Raw genomic sequence first — 15,341 nt, forward strand, 5'->3', positions numbered from 1 at the left:
AATAATCTTTAACCTTCAGGATTCCCAGCCTCCCAGGTGACCTAACTGGGAAATTTGACAAATTTAAGCAATTCATGAATCTGTCAAAATTTGAGCTGTGAATGGGTAGGCCTCTCGGTGATGGCTTCTCAGGTGAGAGATTATATGCACTGTAACTCCCAAGCTTGAAACCAAACAATGGTGTCACTATATTCACTAAAAGAAAACCTATAACTGTACTTCAATATGCTTGAAATTAGACAGTGTTCTACTGCGTAAAATTCGATCGTGTGTAATAGTTCTACGAAGGTAATCTTGTAGAGAATAATAGGCTTAACAGCCCTGCTTTTATACAAAGTTTAATTTTATGCTCAATAGACCAGCAACATGACTCTGCTTCTGTATGTTATGTAATTAATCCAGAGTAAGATTATTGGAAAGTTGGAAGGCCTATCTGCATGAAAAAGAACTACAACTGAATGCCCACCATTTTGAAAGCCTTTTCTCCCGGGTGCTCTAACAGCTCAAAAAAAGTGATGACATATTAAATTCCAGAATAATGTTCTTTTATCTTGAGGAAATTACATAATTGTCAATGTTAGTGCCCGCCTAAAGCCGCTCTGAGATGGATAGAGTAAGAGAGACCCTTGAGGTACGTAGGTCTGGTTCATAGATGGACAGAGAATGATCTCGCCGCCGTCCGGGTCCATCCAGAGTGCTTAATTACTTGCAATTTGATGCAAGGGATGCTTCATAATCTGTTTTGAGTTTTTTCATCCTTCTAATTGTGTATATGCGTGGCAGAGAATTATGAAATTTTGATGTAAATGGTCATTAATCATAACTGGCAACGCTGGATGCATGGTCATTTTAGTGAACTAGATATATAGTCTATATTGTTTGCCAACTGCAGTTAAATGTTGATAGCTTGGTCTTGACTGCTAAGCTAGCAAATTCTTCGGATGTTTGGTACAATTGAGTTTTTAAGGGTTGGCGTCTTTGATTTGTAGGACTTCTGTTCTTAGCCCATTGAGCTTGTTTGATTTGTTTGATAAGATTTGTTTTTGTAGGACTTCGAGAACTTCACTTTTTAAAATTGAAGCTTCACTCAGGTGAAGTGGTTCCTTTAGGCATTGATATATGCGGTGTAATATATGTACATGAAGGAAAATTGAATTAATATTTCAATCGGAGTAGAAGCCATGATTTGTGGACCCTATATATTGTAGTCTGCTTCACTTTCACTTTCTATTGGGAGAATTTGCAAAACCGGACCATGTCTCAACACTGACCGGAAGAAAGGTTAATTTGTCCATGAAATTTACTACCTTTTTTGTCTTCCCATTTTAATGCTCATCACATATTTATATATGTCCGCCATGGTTAAGGTTTTCTAATATTATTGCACAGAAACAGTCTGTTCCTTGCACCTGTTTTGCAAGCTAGATTGTATGAAAAATTATATACATAGATGGGAAAAGGCAACCGTGTCACATTAATGTGGGGAGGGTAATATTAGATAGAGATTCTTGCATCTGCACGTTAAACTTTAGGTGTAATACTGCGAAATATTTACTTTTAGCTAGCATCTCTTGGATCAACGATATAGCATTTGTTCCTCAACTTTAATGTCAATGCAAATGTAATTATGATCATGCATCAACCGGAGCAATCCTCATTTTATTTGAACATTCAGGTGTCTTTCTCTTGCATGGTGGCATTGCTCTATTATTTGCATTGCTAAAGCTTGGTCATGGAAGATGTTCTACCCGAGAGAAAAGATACAATGAGTCAACTATACAAATGATTCTGTGAATATTCAGTACATGCTTCTCTGAATTTCGGTAAAGGTTGGTGGTACTGCTTATCTGAATTAACTTATATCTAACGGTCATGGAAACATCAATACAGACATTTATGAACACTGTCAAGGTAATCATTGAGAATTGTACCAACTGATGCACATTGTGATTCCAGCTTCTGGAAAGAAAGGAACTACTCCCTCTGTCCCATAATATAAGAGCGTTTTTGACACTAATGTAGTGTTAAAAGCGCTCTTATATTATGAGACATAGGGAGTATATGCTACTTGCATAAGCAGTTGTTTGACTTGCAGGTTATTTTCGAGGAGAATACCACTGAAAAAGTTGGAGCCTCTGTCAAAATATTAACATGTGGCAGGTTGCTCTATATATATCCATATAAAAGAGGATTCGTGTTACATTATGTAAGTAGCAGATTTTGTTATTGCTCTATATTCTTTCTTTGTGAACCTTGCTAAGTAACCATTCCTGTGTAGAGCCGGCAAACGAGGCCAGACGTGTGCTCCTTGCTGCCAGCTCCGCCCTCCTCCACCCTATCTCCTCGGAACGGGCAGCTCCATCCATCGGTACCTAGAAGGTAGCGACCTGACATCTCTCTCCCTCTCCATCCCTTCTTTATCTGCTAGAATCCTCGATTCTAACCTGACATTATAATGCATTTTAGCACAGAGGTTCGCCTCTACCACGATGGCCACATCACTGCAACCGAAACTCCACCATTGTCCAGCCACCGACCCAGTGCAGCTCGACTCAATCTGGACCATAACCTCTCTGGGTGTTAGCAACAATGTATCTTCAAAAATAAGCTTTGTTCATGTATATTATCTCTTTCAATTTGAAAGAGAAAACAAGAATAGTTTCATTATGGTTGTTCTGAAGGAATGACAAGGCCATTGATGTTGTCAAGGTTAGTACAGGTACATGCTTTATCCTATTGATACTTTTCAACACATACAACTTAGTCTTTGTGCTGGAAAAAGTTGAGCATGAGTATGCAGTTTCAGAATGTGATGGTCCTCTGTCTAAAAAATTCTGATAGGACAAATACTGTGTCATTTCAATATCAGATTTTGGAGTTAATAGGAAGCATGTTTGGGGGAGAATTAAATCATAATGCATCCTATAGCTACCTAGATGAATTATCTCCATTAGTTCGGCTCTGTTGACTGCCTCTGTTAAATCATAAAGCATGATACAAGCCTACTGTAGTTTGTCTTTGTTGATCACACATTCGACAATGTTGTAATGAAAGTTTGCAAAAATATAGTTATCTCTCATGGATTGATATGTAAGCATAAGATTTTATTCATTAAAATCTTTCATTGTCTTTTTTAGTTGTTCTCTCATGTCTCTCTATCTGATTAGGGTCGCCAGATTCGGTATAATCTTTCTCTCTGCTTTTACTTCGCGATTCTGCATATGTATATTAGGATGTATTTGAGAATAAACTGAGCAATATCAGATCTTCACAATCAAGACAGCTGGATTGTGGATTGCCTAGGGCAGTGGTAATTCACAGAATGTATGATGTTCAATGGGAAGCATATGAGACTACCAATGTTCAGTAGAGATTTCCATTGATCTTTAATATTATTTACACCTTCTTCATTTGTCCATGTGATTTGATTTTTTTCCACCCAAACAAATATTATTTTCAGTGAAAAATTTGCAGATGAAAATCTATATAAAACCATACAACTGTTTTAATAATTATGTGATGGAGTTCAGACGTGCGTTACACGTGCAAGCTTACTAGTATCTGCAAAATAAACACATATGTAAGCCCTTTGCAGTTTGCACATATGTAAGATTTAATCCATGTGCAATCAGACCCACAACATCACACACACACACATTTATATATATAGGCCTTCTAGATATAGATCATTTCAATAGTCTAACCCCTAAAATGATGAACTCGACAACAATCTACAAACAAGCATAAAAACCACATATTTCTGGCCGCACAAATTATGATTTGCTTCTGAATTTTTTCAAATTTCTAAACTCACAAAACAGTGTTATTATATTTCAGCGATCACACATGTATGCTATTAAAAGAAAGTTTGACGTACGACTACTACACTGGTACGTGTGAGTTGTATTAGCATCCTAGCTACATTCCTGAACATAAATGAATAACTATGTTTATTGACCAAATACAAAGTACATGCTCCTGAACATAAATGAATAACTATGTTTATTGACCAAATACAAAGTACATGCTCCTGAACATAAATGCAAACCAGGGAGATTTTGACCCAGCCAGTAGTGCAAATAACCTGAAACCTGCAACTCACTATAACCTAGCCCAAACCTCTCTACGCCTCTCCACCCCATCCCCAATCTTCCAAAAAGATCGACTATGATACGTAAGTGCCAATCACCTTGAGTCATTGGGAGCTCAGGACTTACCTGCTCTGCCTCCCGCCGATCATGCTACCCAAAAAAACAGAGTGCGTCAAACATCTCTTTGTTCCCTATTCCCTGTATATCTCTCATACAACATACAACGTGCTTGATAGCTTATGTTCCCTGTTGCCTTTCACTACCAATAGTAATTTAACTAACATATAAGCCCCATGGTAATGCCATAAAGCCTTGTACAGTTTTTAAGTTCTTTTGGTACAATATTGTACAGTTTTAATTTCGCAAGTCCTATCATGCATTGGGTGCTTGGCCATTCTTGGCAGCGTTTTTTCAGACTTGTTTGTCTATCTTAATTAATTGACATGCAGTTCCTCTACTGCATGGTCTAAAAATAACCTCCCACAGATCATGTCAGATTGATAAAGGATTTTCATTTGCCCGAAACCCCGCTATCCGCCGCCCCAAATCAACAGTAACTACCCAAATCGAAGGGCTACAACAATCAAAGATCAATGCCGCCCCAAAGCCCTATGTCCACCGCCCCAAACCCCATCCCCAATCTTCACAACGCTTTACCATAGACCTAAAAAACAGTAGCGATCGGGACGTACGAGAACTAACCTACTCGTCAACCAGCCGCCGTGACGTCCCCTACCCCCAGGCTCTGTTCGACGCTAAGATCGGGAGGGTCCAGCGTGGCAATCAAAATCCAATTTCCTTACCACAAACTTGCCACGTAGGCAAAACCGCTCGCGAAAACCACCATAATCAACGACAAGGGGTGCTTTGCCTGGTTTTGGAAAGTCCAGGGGTTTCCTGTGTTCCTGGGTTATAATCTGAAGAGGGAAACCACTATTAGTGGTCGACAGGTTTTCAAGTAGCAAGCAAGACAAATTAAATAACTGAACCTATCAAAGTCAGTGGAACTGGTTCTTTTCTTAAGAAAAGAAAGAAAAAAACTTATAACCCCAACATTATTTATTATAATGCAGAATAATGAAGAATCAATTGCTGCTACAAAAGAGCTAAAAACAAGTTCCTCGACAAAGAAAATGAAATTTTCTCGATTAGCACGACCATAAGCAAATTACCTGTTGTAATTTTTTTTGGGAACATATTACCTGTTGTAATTGACTTTAGTCATGCCATGAAACCTTCATACTCCGTACTTGATATCAATCTCCACAGTCTTTCTCAAATAATTGGGAATAAATGCTCATTGTATGGGTTGAACTGTTCATGACTCCTTTACATGTCAGTTAGATACCAGAGTAACTTCGGCAGCAAATTTAGCTTATGCAGATCAAGAAGCGGCACCCTAGCCCCCCGGCTGTTCCATCTCTCCATGTGTGTCCCATATCTCTCTGACAAAAGTAACAAGAACCAGTCCAATCCCTATCTTTCTTTCTCTACGGAAGGTGTAGTAGAATATTGATGGCTACATATCTTGAAGGAGACTTTCTGAAAAAAAAAGTTAGCTTGAAGGAGAGGTAACACTCACAATATTGTAGGCCACACATCTTTCACGAAGTGCAAATGAAAGAATAGATATAACTGGATAGCTATTAACATAGAAGAATAGGCTGGGCAACATCAGTTATACAATACTCGACAAAAACTCCAGAAAAAATGTGTTTGGTGAATTCTTTTATGTCATGAAACGGAACCAAAGAAGATGAAGCTTTGTTCCAAAAAATATTGAAGGTAGAATGTCTAGACGTCTAGTACTAATAATCTGGTACATTATATATGAACACAATGTCGCTCAACAACTTTAGAAAATGGTCAACCGAAATAAGAAGCATGCTATCGAATCTTCCCCAATGATTCTGATTAAACAAAACAACAATCAAATAGTTGGGTCTTATATATGTGTCGTTTTAAGAAATGATAAGAGACATAAGGAGCATATTCTAAATATCGAAGTAATTATTAAACTTGTTCAGAGGTAAAAAGGGAGTGTCGAAAATTACCTGTGTCGCAGTTGAAATGATCAATTATAGTGATCAGGTGAGTCATCAAATATAAGGCTAGAAGCTAATAATTACAAGGGGAGAGAATTCAACATCATAAACAATTTCTAGCAAGACCTTTTTCCCTGTATGTTTTTCGTCAATTATATTTTCAACCTACAACACTTCAATATTATTTCTTCGCGCCCTGAAAAAACGAAATACACCAGGTTGTTATTAGCACCTATGAGATATGACTATTAGAAATACACCAGCACCTATGCACTTTTGTCATCTTGCTGAGGATTGTGATCAGCGTCCATGGCACGTTGTGACCTCTAAGCATGTCAAAACACATGCATAACTGCACTTTATTGCGTTTCCAGCATACATAGTTCCATTTCGTTATTACTTATGTTCAGAATCATTTGAAGTTCTAGAAACAACCCAATTTCATGAGTTCTATCATAGCTCTGAGTTGCATACACAAACTAATCAAACATTATTTATCAGAATAAACAACATTCATGCATCAGGAGTCAGTACATCAAACAAGAAGAAAGCAGGGACAACCTTACCTTAATATTTTCACCAAAAACCATGATACTTGGTTGAGTAAGCCACTCCATAGATATTATCTGTCATATGGATGCAAATGCCGCTAAATTCAGATGCAACATACTTCCAGAAGGTACATGTGCAAAAGGTACATTGAATATATTAAGGTACTGGAGTGCAAAACTTGAGTGATTTCATTCTTAAACACTACATTAGAATCAAATACATATGAAAGCTAGAAAATTTAGTCCACTTTTTTCGGTAATGGAGACAACCAGACAAATTAATTGAGCTAGGTGAATGCAACAATTGGAGCAGAGCAATGTGGATGAAGTTGATGCTAAGCCATTTGTACATTCAAATTATGTAGTGAACACCTAGAAATTAGAGGGCAACACAGACTAAACCTACAGCCGCACCTAATTAATAATGCAGTTCCCAAATTAGGTGACAGTTCTGCATCTCAACCTTATGAGTAGTACCGTTTTCTTGTCAAGCCTTAATACTTGGCTACAGGTAGCAAATGTTTGGGATCATTAATTTAACCAAGGTCACCAGCCATTACATACAGGCCCTCTAGTCTAGATAAATATAAGTTTCACCACAACCAAAATACAACTAATAGTCTAGATAAATATAAGTTATACATCACCAAAATATACAACTAGTTGCAGCTTCCAAAAGATGCCATGCAAGCAAGGTTAGAGGTTACAAACATTGCATGCTGGGAACATATAAGTAATAATAGGGTAACTCATGATGCATGCATGCATCCATCACAAACAAGATGGAGCTAGAGCGCAAAGCAGCATCTGGCATCGACGGCTTCCTCGTGATGTATGAACCGCGTGACACAGTCCACGGGGGTAACTCGCACTGGTTCCCTTTTCTTGCTGCTGGTTGTTGCTTTAGTCTTAACCTGGACAATGGTGATCTGTACATCATGCTTGGGCGGACGATATCCACCTAGCAGCATATACGTACGTACACATATGTTAGTACAGCAACACTATAGATATCTTCCATGAACTGACTGATCACAAAAACCATGCAATGCATGCACAAATGACATCAGAGATCGAGAGACAGAGAGTTATATATACTCACTTTGCAGTTGCACCACGTAAAACAAAATAGCACCAGAGTCCACATCTTTGCCAGCATAATCCAAGCACATGTCCTCACCCACACAATCATCCACAAGCCATGAGAATGGCAAAAGGATGGGCTCGCTGAGATACACAGAATGATCTTTATCAAGCAGCTGATAAGCAGCAAGCCCTCCATCTCTGCATGTGTAGATAAAGCCATCGACAGACACACATCTACCATTTAAATGGCACTTTGTAGGGCAAGTCCTTGGCAGGTCCTCTGCGAATGCTGCCCAAGGCATGACAACACGCCATTGCTTGGCACCCAGGTCAAACAAAAGACAGGAACCTGTGAGAGCATCACAGACTATAAAGGAATCGTCATTCACTGCTACATATCCAGATATCATAACCTTCCTGTGGAGAACATGCGACTGATCTGTCTTGCAACGCAGCCACGTGGTGGATCCATAACTGAACCTTGTCTGATGGAAAACTTTCAGAGTATCAGTAAGGGCAATGGTCTCTCCACCAACTGTGATAAACAAAACAAAAGTATCAGCACTTGGCAGCCGCCGTACAGATAGACGATCCATAGCCATCGTACGGTCCTTGTTCAGACTAAACTCAAGCATGCCATCTCTATTCCTCGAAACGGCGTGTATTTTTGAGCCACTGTGAAGGAAAAAGTGCCAATAGTCACCATCACCAACATATGCTGCAACATAACACGACGGTTGGAGAAGCTTGCCGTCGTCTCCTCCTCCTTGCAACAGTGAAGTCTCATCCATAACGCCTGTATGGTAGATGACTAGTTCTGACCCAGCTTGGCAGATGATAAACAGATCTTTATTGATACTTGTTGTAGCAACCGGACGCCTTTCAAAAGGGACTCGGTGTTGCATTGAAGGACAGCCAACCAGCGTGCGGTGAGGCATTGCCGGCAAGGGCTGCTGTGACGGGAGAGAGCAGTCGCGGGCAACGTGACCTTTGGTGCCGCAGGAAAAGCAAAAGCTTGGACAGTCTTTCATTTCGAGAAACCGTCTGCAGCAAGAACCAAATTAAACATGTCATCACTCCACTCACCAAGAGAAACTCACTAAGAAAGATGTAATAAGCCAGGTTAAACATGAATCTAAATTAATTCAGATCAAGCAAGACCTGCAACAATCAAGCATCTTGGAGGGTTGGTCGACGTGTTGCTGGGAACAGCTGGTTAGATCCTTCTCATGCCCTTCTTGGTGTTGCAGCAGCACCGGACAATCCTTGTCCTCGTACTCCCTAATTGATCCATGATTAGTTGACAGTAGACAACAAATACGTAAACAAGGCGACCAAATAAATAAATGGTCAAATAATCTGTGCGTGGAAAAAGTAAACTAGCTAGTTTGCTGCTTACTGTAGAAAGCAGAATTCCTGGTTCTCTCGATTGCGCTCCATGTCTACCCGGCGGAAAGAGGAATGCAGCACCTCTATTCCCCCCTGAGCTGGATCTTGGAGGTTGAAGGTGGTGACAATGGCATGTAGGTTGTCACACCGGCAATCTTCTAATTGTTGACGTGGTGCCAGGCTGATCCAGACGGAGCACATGAGCCGACCGTCGAGACGGGTGAGGAAGCCACACCCATGACATGAACTGTAAGGACATACAGAGTCGATGGTGATGGGCGGATCCAGCCTGAGCCTCCCCCTCCCCTGATCATCACCCTGATCCTGGTGTATGTAGCTGAGCTTGTAGGCATAGATGGTGTTCCCACGGAGCATGTAGATGGCATTGTCTTGCTCCATGTAGACGCCGCGGCCGGCAATAGGGATGTAGTCTCGCGGCGGCCTTGTTTCGTCGGTGAGCACCGGGGTCCAGTCGCGGGAGCCGAAGCAAGGGGCGAAGGTGAAGAAGCCGCGGTCTTGCTTCAAGGATATGAGGATGAGGGGGCCGGGGAGCACGGCGTAGCCCTGGAGGAACCCGCCGCCCAACCACCGGTACTTGTCCTTGTCGTGTTTGTGTTGGCCGACCTGCTCCCATTGGCCCACGCCCCCGCCCTCGGGGAGCGGATGCAGGGGTCGCATGAGGAGGCTCAACTTGACGCCATATTCTACGATGGGGCACACAGCAAAGATGTGGCCAGCGGCGGAGATGGGCATGCAGTTACGACTCCTCCCTGCTTGAATCTCCGGCGGGAAAGGAAGATGCTCCGGAGATGTGTCTGTCTGGGGCTGCTGCAGAGTTAGGTGCAGGGCATGGGGTTGCTTGCCGGCACCGTCGTCCTCCTGGCGCAGGACGCAGAGCGAGCGGCCGTCGGGAGCCAGGGCGGCGCTGGCGTCGAACCTGCGACCAGTCCGCGTCTTGATGTCGTGGAAAGCCTCGAGCGCGTCGTCGCTCCGGCCGAGGATCCGCCCGGACCGCGCCACGCGGAAGCGTTTGAGCCGTAGGACGACGCCGTCCTTGAGGCCGACGAGCAGCGACCAGCCGGGGCGGTCGGCGCCGGCGCCGGCGCCGGCACCGGCGGGGGTGGAAGAGTAGTCCGTCCCGGGGGCCACGCGGGGGATCCGGGGGGAGCAGAGACTACGCCAGCGGCACTCGCAATTGCGCAAACGGCACTCGGACTCACGCGCCAGCTTCCACTCCTCCGCCGTCTCCGTCTCCGCCGCCATCATCGACCACAAGTCCTCCCCCTCCGCCTCCATCATCCTCCTAGCTAGGGTTAGGGTTAGGGATTTGCTCTCGCTGGGGTTCGCTCGGGACTCGGGAGATCCGACTGGCTTTCCACTGAACTCGCGACTCGTAGTCGACGGAAACTTCTCCTCCCACTGAGAAATCCTAAAATAAATTCAAGATAAATAGAAGCATCAGAATTTGAACCCTGGTGGGTTGGAGCCACTGTCCTTCTAACCATCCAACCACAAGTTGATTCGCTTTGTTGTCTTCATTCTTGATTTGTGTGGAAATAAGGGGCCATTGTGGTGCATTTGCAGTTTTGCACACGTGGACGTCATGAGATCATGGTTAATACTAGCACATCCTATAAGCCAGTGACACGTCATTTTTAAAGCCTCCACATACAGTGGTTTGGCTGTTAGACTGATTCTAACAAAGACTAGGACAATTAATATTTGCATGTGTACATCCTTTTATCTTTTAAATAACTAATGGTATGAGACTCTAAGTGGTTAGGCAACAAGTTTAGGTGCAACTATTCAATTGCAAATCCTTTCTTGAATGATCTTGCAAGATAAGAGAAGATGGGTTTGATATATTTTCTCGAGCCGGTGAAATTCTTTCCATTCAACCAAACTCCATTTCACTCTCTTGATTTCTTGTTTGCCCAAGGAGGAGCAAATCTTAAGCTTGGGGGAGTTGATGGCTCAAGAATTTGCGATGTTTTTCATAGTGGTTTCTATCTGGTTTCATTGGATTTTTGTGGTTCTTCAGATATTTCTAACACTAATCCAACAAAAGAGAGGAATAATAATGTCATTAGTGCTTTTGACCGTTCGTCGCTAATTTTACATAAAAATCCCTGTTGTTTTAGGTATTCAACACGCAGTCCTCATAATAAGTCAACCCGAACCGGCACAGCCGAGAGAAAAGCAAGAAAAAAAACCTCCCGCGTAAGCCTGCCTCCCATTCCCATCTCCACCTCCTGCCACGCCTTGCCCCGCCTCACCATGCTCCATCGTGCGCCGCCACTGCCCACCCCGTCGGCGCGCCTACCCCTACACGATCGGCTACACGCGGCCGAGCCCACCTTCTGGATCAGGTCAACGCGGTGGCCGGAGCGGTTGGGGGTGCTACTTGTAATCTTCGTTGGTTTCCGAGAGGAGAGGATGATGCAGCACAGTAGAGTAAGTATTTCCCTTGGTTGTGAAACCAAGGTTATCAATCTAGTAGGGGAACCAAGCAACACTATGTAAACAACACCTACACACAAAACACAAACCCTCACACCCAACGCAAATAAAAAAAGATAAAAATATGCAGCATTTTTTTGGTATTTTTGAGTATAAAACCAAGCAATAGATCTTATGATAAAAGTAGACCCCGGAGGCCATAGTGTTCACTAGTGGCTTCTCTCATAAAAAATAGCATATGTGAAGGAAATATGCCCTGGAGGCAATAATAAAGTTGTTATTTATATTTGCTTATATCATGATAAATGTTTATTATTCATGCTAGAATTGTATTAACCGAAAACTTGATACATGTGTGGATACATAGACAAACAGAGTGTCACTAGTATGCCTCTACTTGACTAGCTTGTTGAATCAAAGATGGTTAAGTTTCCTAACCATAGACATGAGTTGTCATTTGATTAACGGGATCACATCATTAGAGAATGATGTGATTGACTTGACCCATTCCGTTAGCTCGGCACTTGATTGTTTAGTATATTGCTATTGCTTTCTTCATGACTTATACATGTTCCTATGACTATGAGATTATGCAACTCCCGGATACCGGAGGAACACTTTTGTGTGCTACCAAACGTCACAACATAACTGGGTGATTATAAAGGTGCTCTACAGGTGTCTCCGATGGTACTTATTGAGTTGGCATAGATCGAGATTAGGATTTGTCACACCTATTGTCGGAGAGGTATCTCTGGCCCCTCTCGGTAATGCACATCACTATAAGCCTTGCAAGCAATGTGACTAATGACTTAGTTGCGGGATGATGCATTACGGAACGAGTAAAGAGACTTGTTGGTAACGAGATTGAACTAGGTATTGAGATACCGACGATCGAATCTCGGGCAAGTAACATACCGATGACAAAGGGAACAACGTATACTGTTATATTATGCGGTTTGACCAATAAAGATCTTCATAGAATATGTGGGAGCCAATATGAACATCCAGGTTCCGCTATTGTTTATTGATCAGAGACGTGTCTCGGTCATGTCTACATAGTTCTCGAACCCGTAGGGTCCGCACGCTTAACGTTCAGTGACGATCGGTATTATGAGTTTATGTGTTTTGATGTACCGAAGATATTTCGGAGTCCCAGATGTGATCACGAGCATGACAAGGAGTCTCGAAATGGTCGAGACATAAAGATTGACATATTGGACGACTATATTCGGACACCGGATGAGTTCCGGGGGTCACCGGATATTTATCGGAGTGCCGGGGGGTTATCGGAACCCCGGGGGATCTAATGGGCGAACATGGGCCTTGTGGAGAAAGAGAGAGAGGAGAGGGCCTAGGGCTGGCCGCGCGCCCCCCTTGGGAGTCCGAATTGGACAAGGAGGGGGTGGCGGCGCCCCCTCTTTCCTCCCTCTCTCCCTCTCCTTCCTTCCCCCTTCCCCCTTCCTAGTGGGATTAGGAAAGGGGGAGTCCTACTCCCACTAGGAGGAAGACTCCTCCCACTCCTTTTGCGCGCCCCAAGGCAGGCCGGCCTCCCCCCTTGCTCCTTTATATACGGGGGCAGGAGGCACCCTAGGATACACAAGTTGATTGTTCCAAGCCGTGTGCGGTGCACCCTCCACCATAATCCACCTCGATCATATCGTCGTAGTGTTTAGGCGAAGCCCTGCGCCGGTAACTTCATCATCACCGTCATCACGTCGTCGTGCTGACGGAACTCTCCACCGACACTCTGCTGGATCGTGAGTTCGTGGGACGTCGCCGAGCTGAACGTGTGCAGATCGAGGTGTCGTATGTTCGGTACTAGGATCGGTCGGGCTGTGAAGACATACGACTACATCAACCGCGTTGTCATAACGCTTCCGCTTACGGTCTACGAGGGTACGTAGACAACACTATCCCCTCTCGTTGTTATGCATCACCATGATCTTGCGTGTGCGTAGGAAATTTTTGAAATTACTATGTTCCCCAACAATATGATGGGTAGACAAATTACTGTTGGGCAATTGACAGAAGAGCAAATAATTATGACGATATCCAAGGAAATGATCATGTATATAGGCATTGCCTCCAAAACAAGTAGACCTAAACGATTCTTCATCTACTACTATTACTTCACAGATCGACCGCTATTCGGCATATATCTAGTGTATTAAGTCTGAAAAGAACGAAGTAATGCTTGAAGAATGATTACATGATGTAGTTAAGACAAACGCTAATAAGAATTCATCCCAACTTTTTGTCCTTAATGTTCAAAATATGCCCTAGAGGCAATAATAAAGTGGTTATTATTATATTTCCTTGTTCATGATAACCGTTTATTATCCATGCTATAATTGTATTGATTGGAAACTCAAATACATGTGTGGGTGCATAGACAACAACATGTCCCTAATGAGGCTCTACCGGACTGGCTCGTTGATCAAAGATGGCTATGGTATCCTAGTCATAGACATGAGTTGTCATTTGATGATGGAATCACATCACTAGAAGAATGATGTGATGGACAAGACCCAAACTATGAACGTAGCATATGATCATGTCAAGTTTATTGCTATCGTTTTCCGCATGTCAAGTATATTTTCCTATGACCATGAGATCATGCAACTCACTGACACCAGAGGAGTACCTTGTGTGTACCAAACGTCACAACATAACTGGGTGACTATAAAGGTGCTCTATATGTATCTTTGAGGGTGTCTGCTGAGTTGGCATGGATCAAGACTGGGATTTGTCACTCCGTATGACAGAGAGGTATCTCAGGGCCCACTCGGTAATACAATATGACAATGAGCTTGCAAGCAATGTGACTAATGAATTAGCCACGAGATCTTGTATTACAGAACAAGTAAAGAGACTTGTCGGTAACGAGATCGAATCTCGGGCAAGTAACATACCGATAGACAAAGGGAACTACATACGGGATTAGTTGAATCCTTGACATCAAGGTTCGACCGATAAGATCTTCGTAGAATATGTGGGAACCAATATGGGCATCTAGGTCCCGCTATTGGTTATTGACCGTAGAGGTGTCTCGGACATGTCTGCATAGTTCTCGAACCCGCGGGGTCTACACACTTAACGTTTGGTGACGGTATAAGTATAGTTGAGTCATTATGGTGGTTACTAAAGGTTGTTCGGAGTCTTGGATGATATCCCGGACGTGACGAGCAACTCCGGAATGGTCCAGAGGTGAAGATCGATATATTGGACGAAGGGTATTGGAGTCCGGAATTGTTCTGGGGGTACCGGGTGATGATCAGTGTCACCGAAAGGGATTTCGGGGGGCCGAGAAGTGTTGGGGGCCCCCATGGGCCAAGGGGAGGGAGCAAACCAGCCCATTAAGGGTCTGAGCTCCCCCTCACCCCATCTCACATAACCAGGAGGGCTGGGGCATTCCCCTAGGGCTTCCCACCTCCCGGCTTGGGGGGCAAGTCACCCTAGGGGAGATCCCATCTGCCCTGGCCGCCCCCCCCCAGAAGAAACCCTAGGGGCGCCACCCCCTCCTCCCTTCCCCTATATATAGAGAGGTATAGAGAGAGGGCAGCCGCACCCGAAGAGCATATCTCCCCGCAACGGCGCTGCCTCTCCTCTCCCTCGCATCCCTCTTCCTCTCTGTAGTGCTTAGCGAAGCTCTGCTAAGATTCCGCCACCACCACCGCCTCCATGCCATCGCGCTTTCGTAGGAGTCGGGCTACTACTTC

General features: G+C 43.5%; 2 protein-coding genes across 3 annotated transcripts; one reads left to right on the forward strand and one right to left on the reverse strand.

Moving 5' to 3' along the window:
• Positions 1 to 1,713: 1,713 nt before the first annotated feature.
• On the forward strand, positions 1,714 to 2,891 carry LOC123110384 (uncharacterized). Of its 2 annotated transcripts, none has more exons than XM_044530877.1 (4): positions 1,714 to 1,911; positions 2,096 to 2,206; positions 2,279 to 2,379; positions 2,467 to 2,891. In XM_044530877.1, exons 1-4 carry the CDS (start codon positions 1,873 to 1,875, stop codon positions 2,582 to 2,584), a joined length of 369 nt encoding a protein of 122 aa, XP_044386812.1. In that variant the 5' UTR covers positions 1,714 to 1,872; the 3' UTR covers positions 2,585 to 2,891. The 2 variants fall into 2 exon arrangements, with proteins under 2 accessions (XP_044386812.1, XP_044386813.1); XM_044530878.1 differs by having other exon boundaries at positions 2,472 to 2,890.
• Positions 2,892 to 2,916: 25 nt separating this feature from the next.
• LOC123110383 (uncharacterized) lies at positions 2,917 to 10,672 on the reverse strand. The gene is made up of 4 exons (XM_044530876.1): positions 9,173 to 10,672; positions 8,935 to 9,054; positions 7,790 to 8,817; positions 2,917 to 7,648 (listed from the first exon to the last, which is right to left on the reverse strand). Exons 1-4 carry the CDS (start codon positions 10,459 to 10,461, stop codon positions 7,476 to 7,478), a joined length of 2,610 nt encoding a protein of 869 aa, XP_044386811.1. The 5' UTR covers positions 10,462 to 10,672; the 3' UTR covers positions 2,917 to 7,475.
• Positions 10,673 to 15,341: the final 4,669 nt, after the last annotated feature.

This window comes from Triticum aestivum, chromosome 5B, assembly GCF_018294505.1.
Source record: "Triticum aestivum cultivar Chinese Spring chromosome 5B, IWGSC CS RefSeq v2.1, whole genome shotgun sequence".
In the NCBI taxonomy this organism is placed as follows: Eukaryota; Viridiplantae; Streptophyta; class Magnoliopsida; order Poales; family Poaceae; genus Triticum; species Triticum aestivum.

Coding starts and splice junctions, on each gene's coding strand:
- LOC123110384 (XM_044530877.1), top strand. CDS start 1,873: ATGGAAACATCAATACAGACATTTATGAACACTGTCAAG. Junction 2,207..2,278: donor GAGGATTCGTGTTACATTAT/GTAAGTAGCAGA, acceptor ATTCCTGTGTAG/AGCCGGCAAACGAGGCCAGA. Junction 2,380..2,466: donor CATCCATCGGTACCTAGAAG/GTAGCGACCTGA, acceptor AATGCATTTTAG/CACAGAGGTTCGCCTCTACC.
- LOC123110383 (XM_044530876.1), bottom strand. CDS start 10,461: ATGATGGAGGCGGAGGGGGAGGACTTGTGGTCGATGATGGCGGCGGAG. Junction 9,055..9,172: donor CAGGAATTCTGCTTTCTACA/GTAAGCAGCAAA, acceptor TGGATCAATTAG/GGAGTACGAGGACAAGGATT. Junction 7,649..7,789: donor TTACGTGGTGCAACTGCAAA/GTGAGTATATAT, acceptor ATATGCTGCTAG/GTGGATATCGTCCGCCCAAG.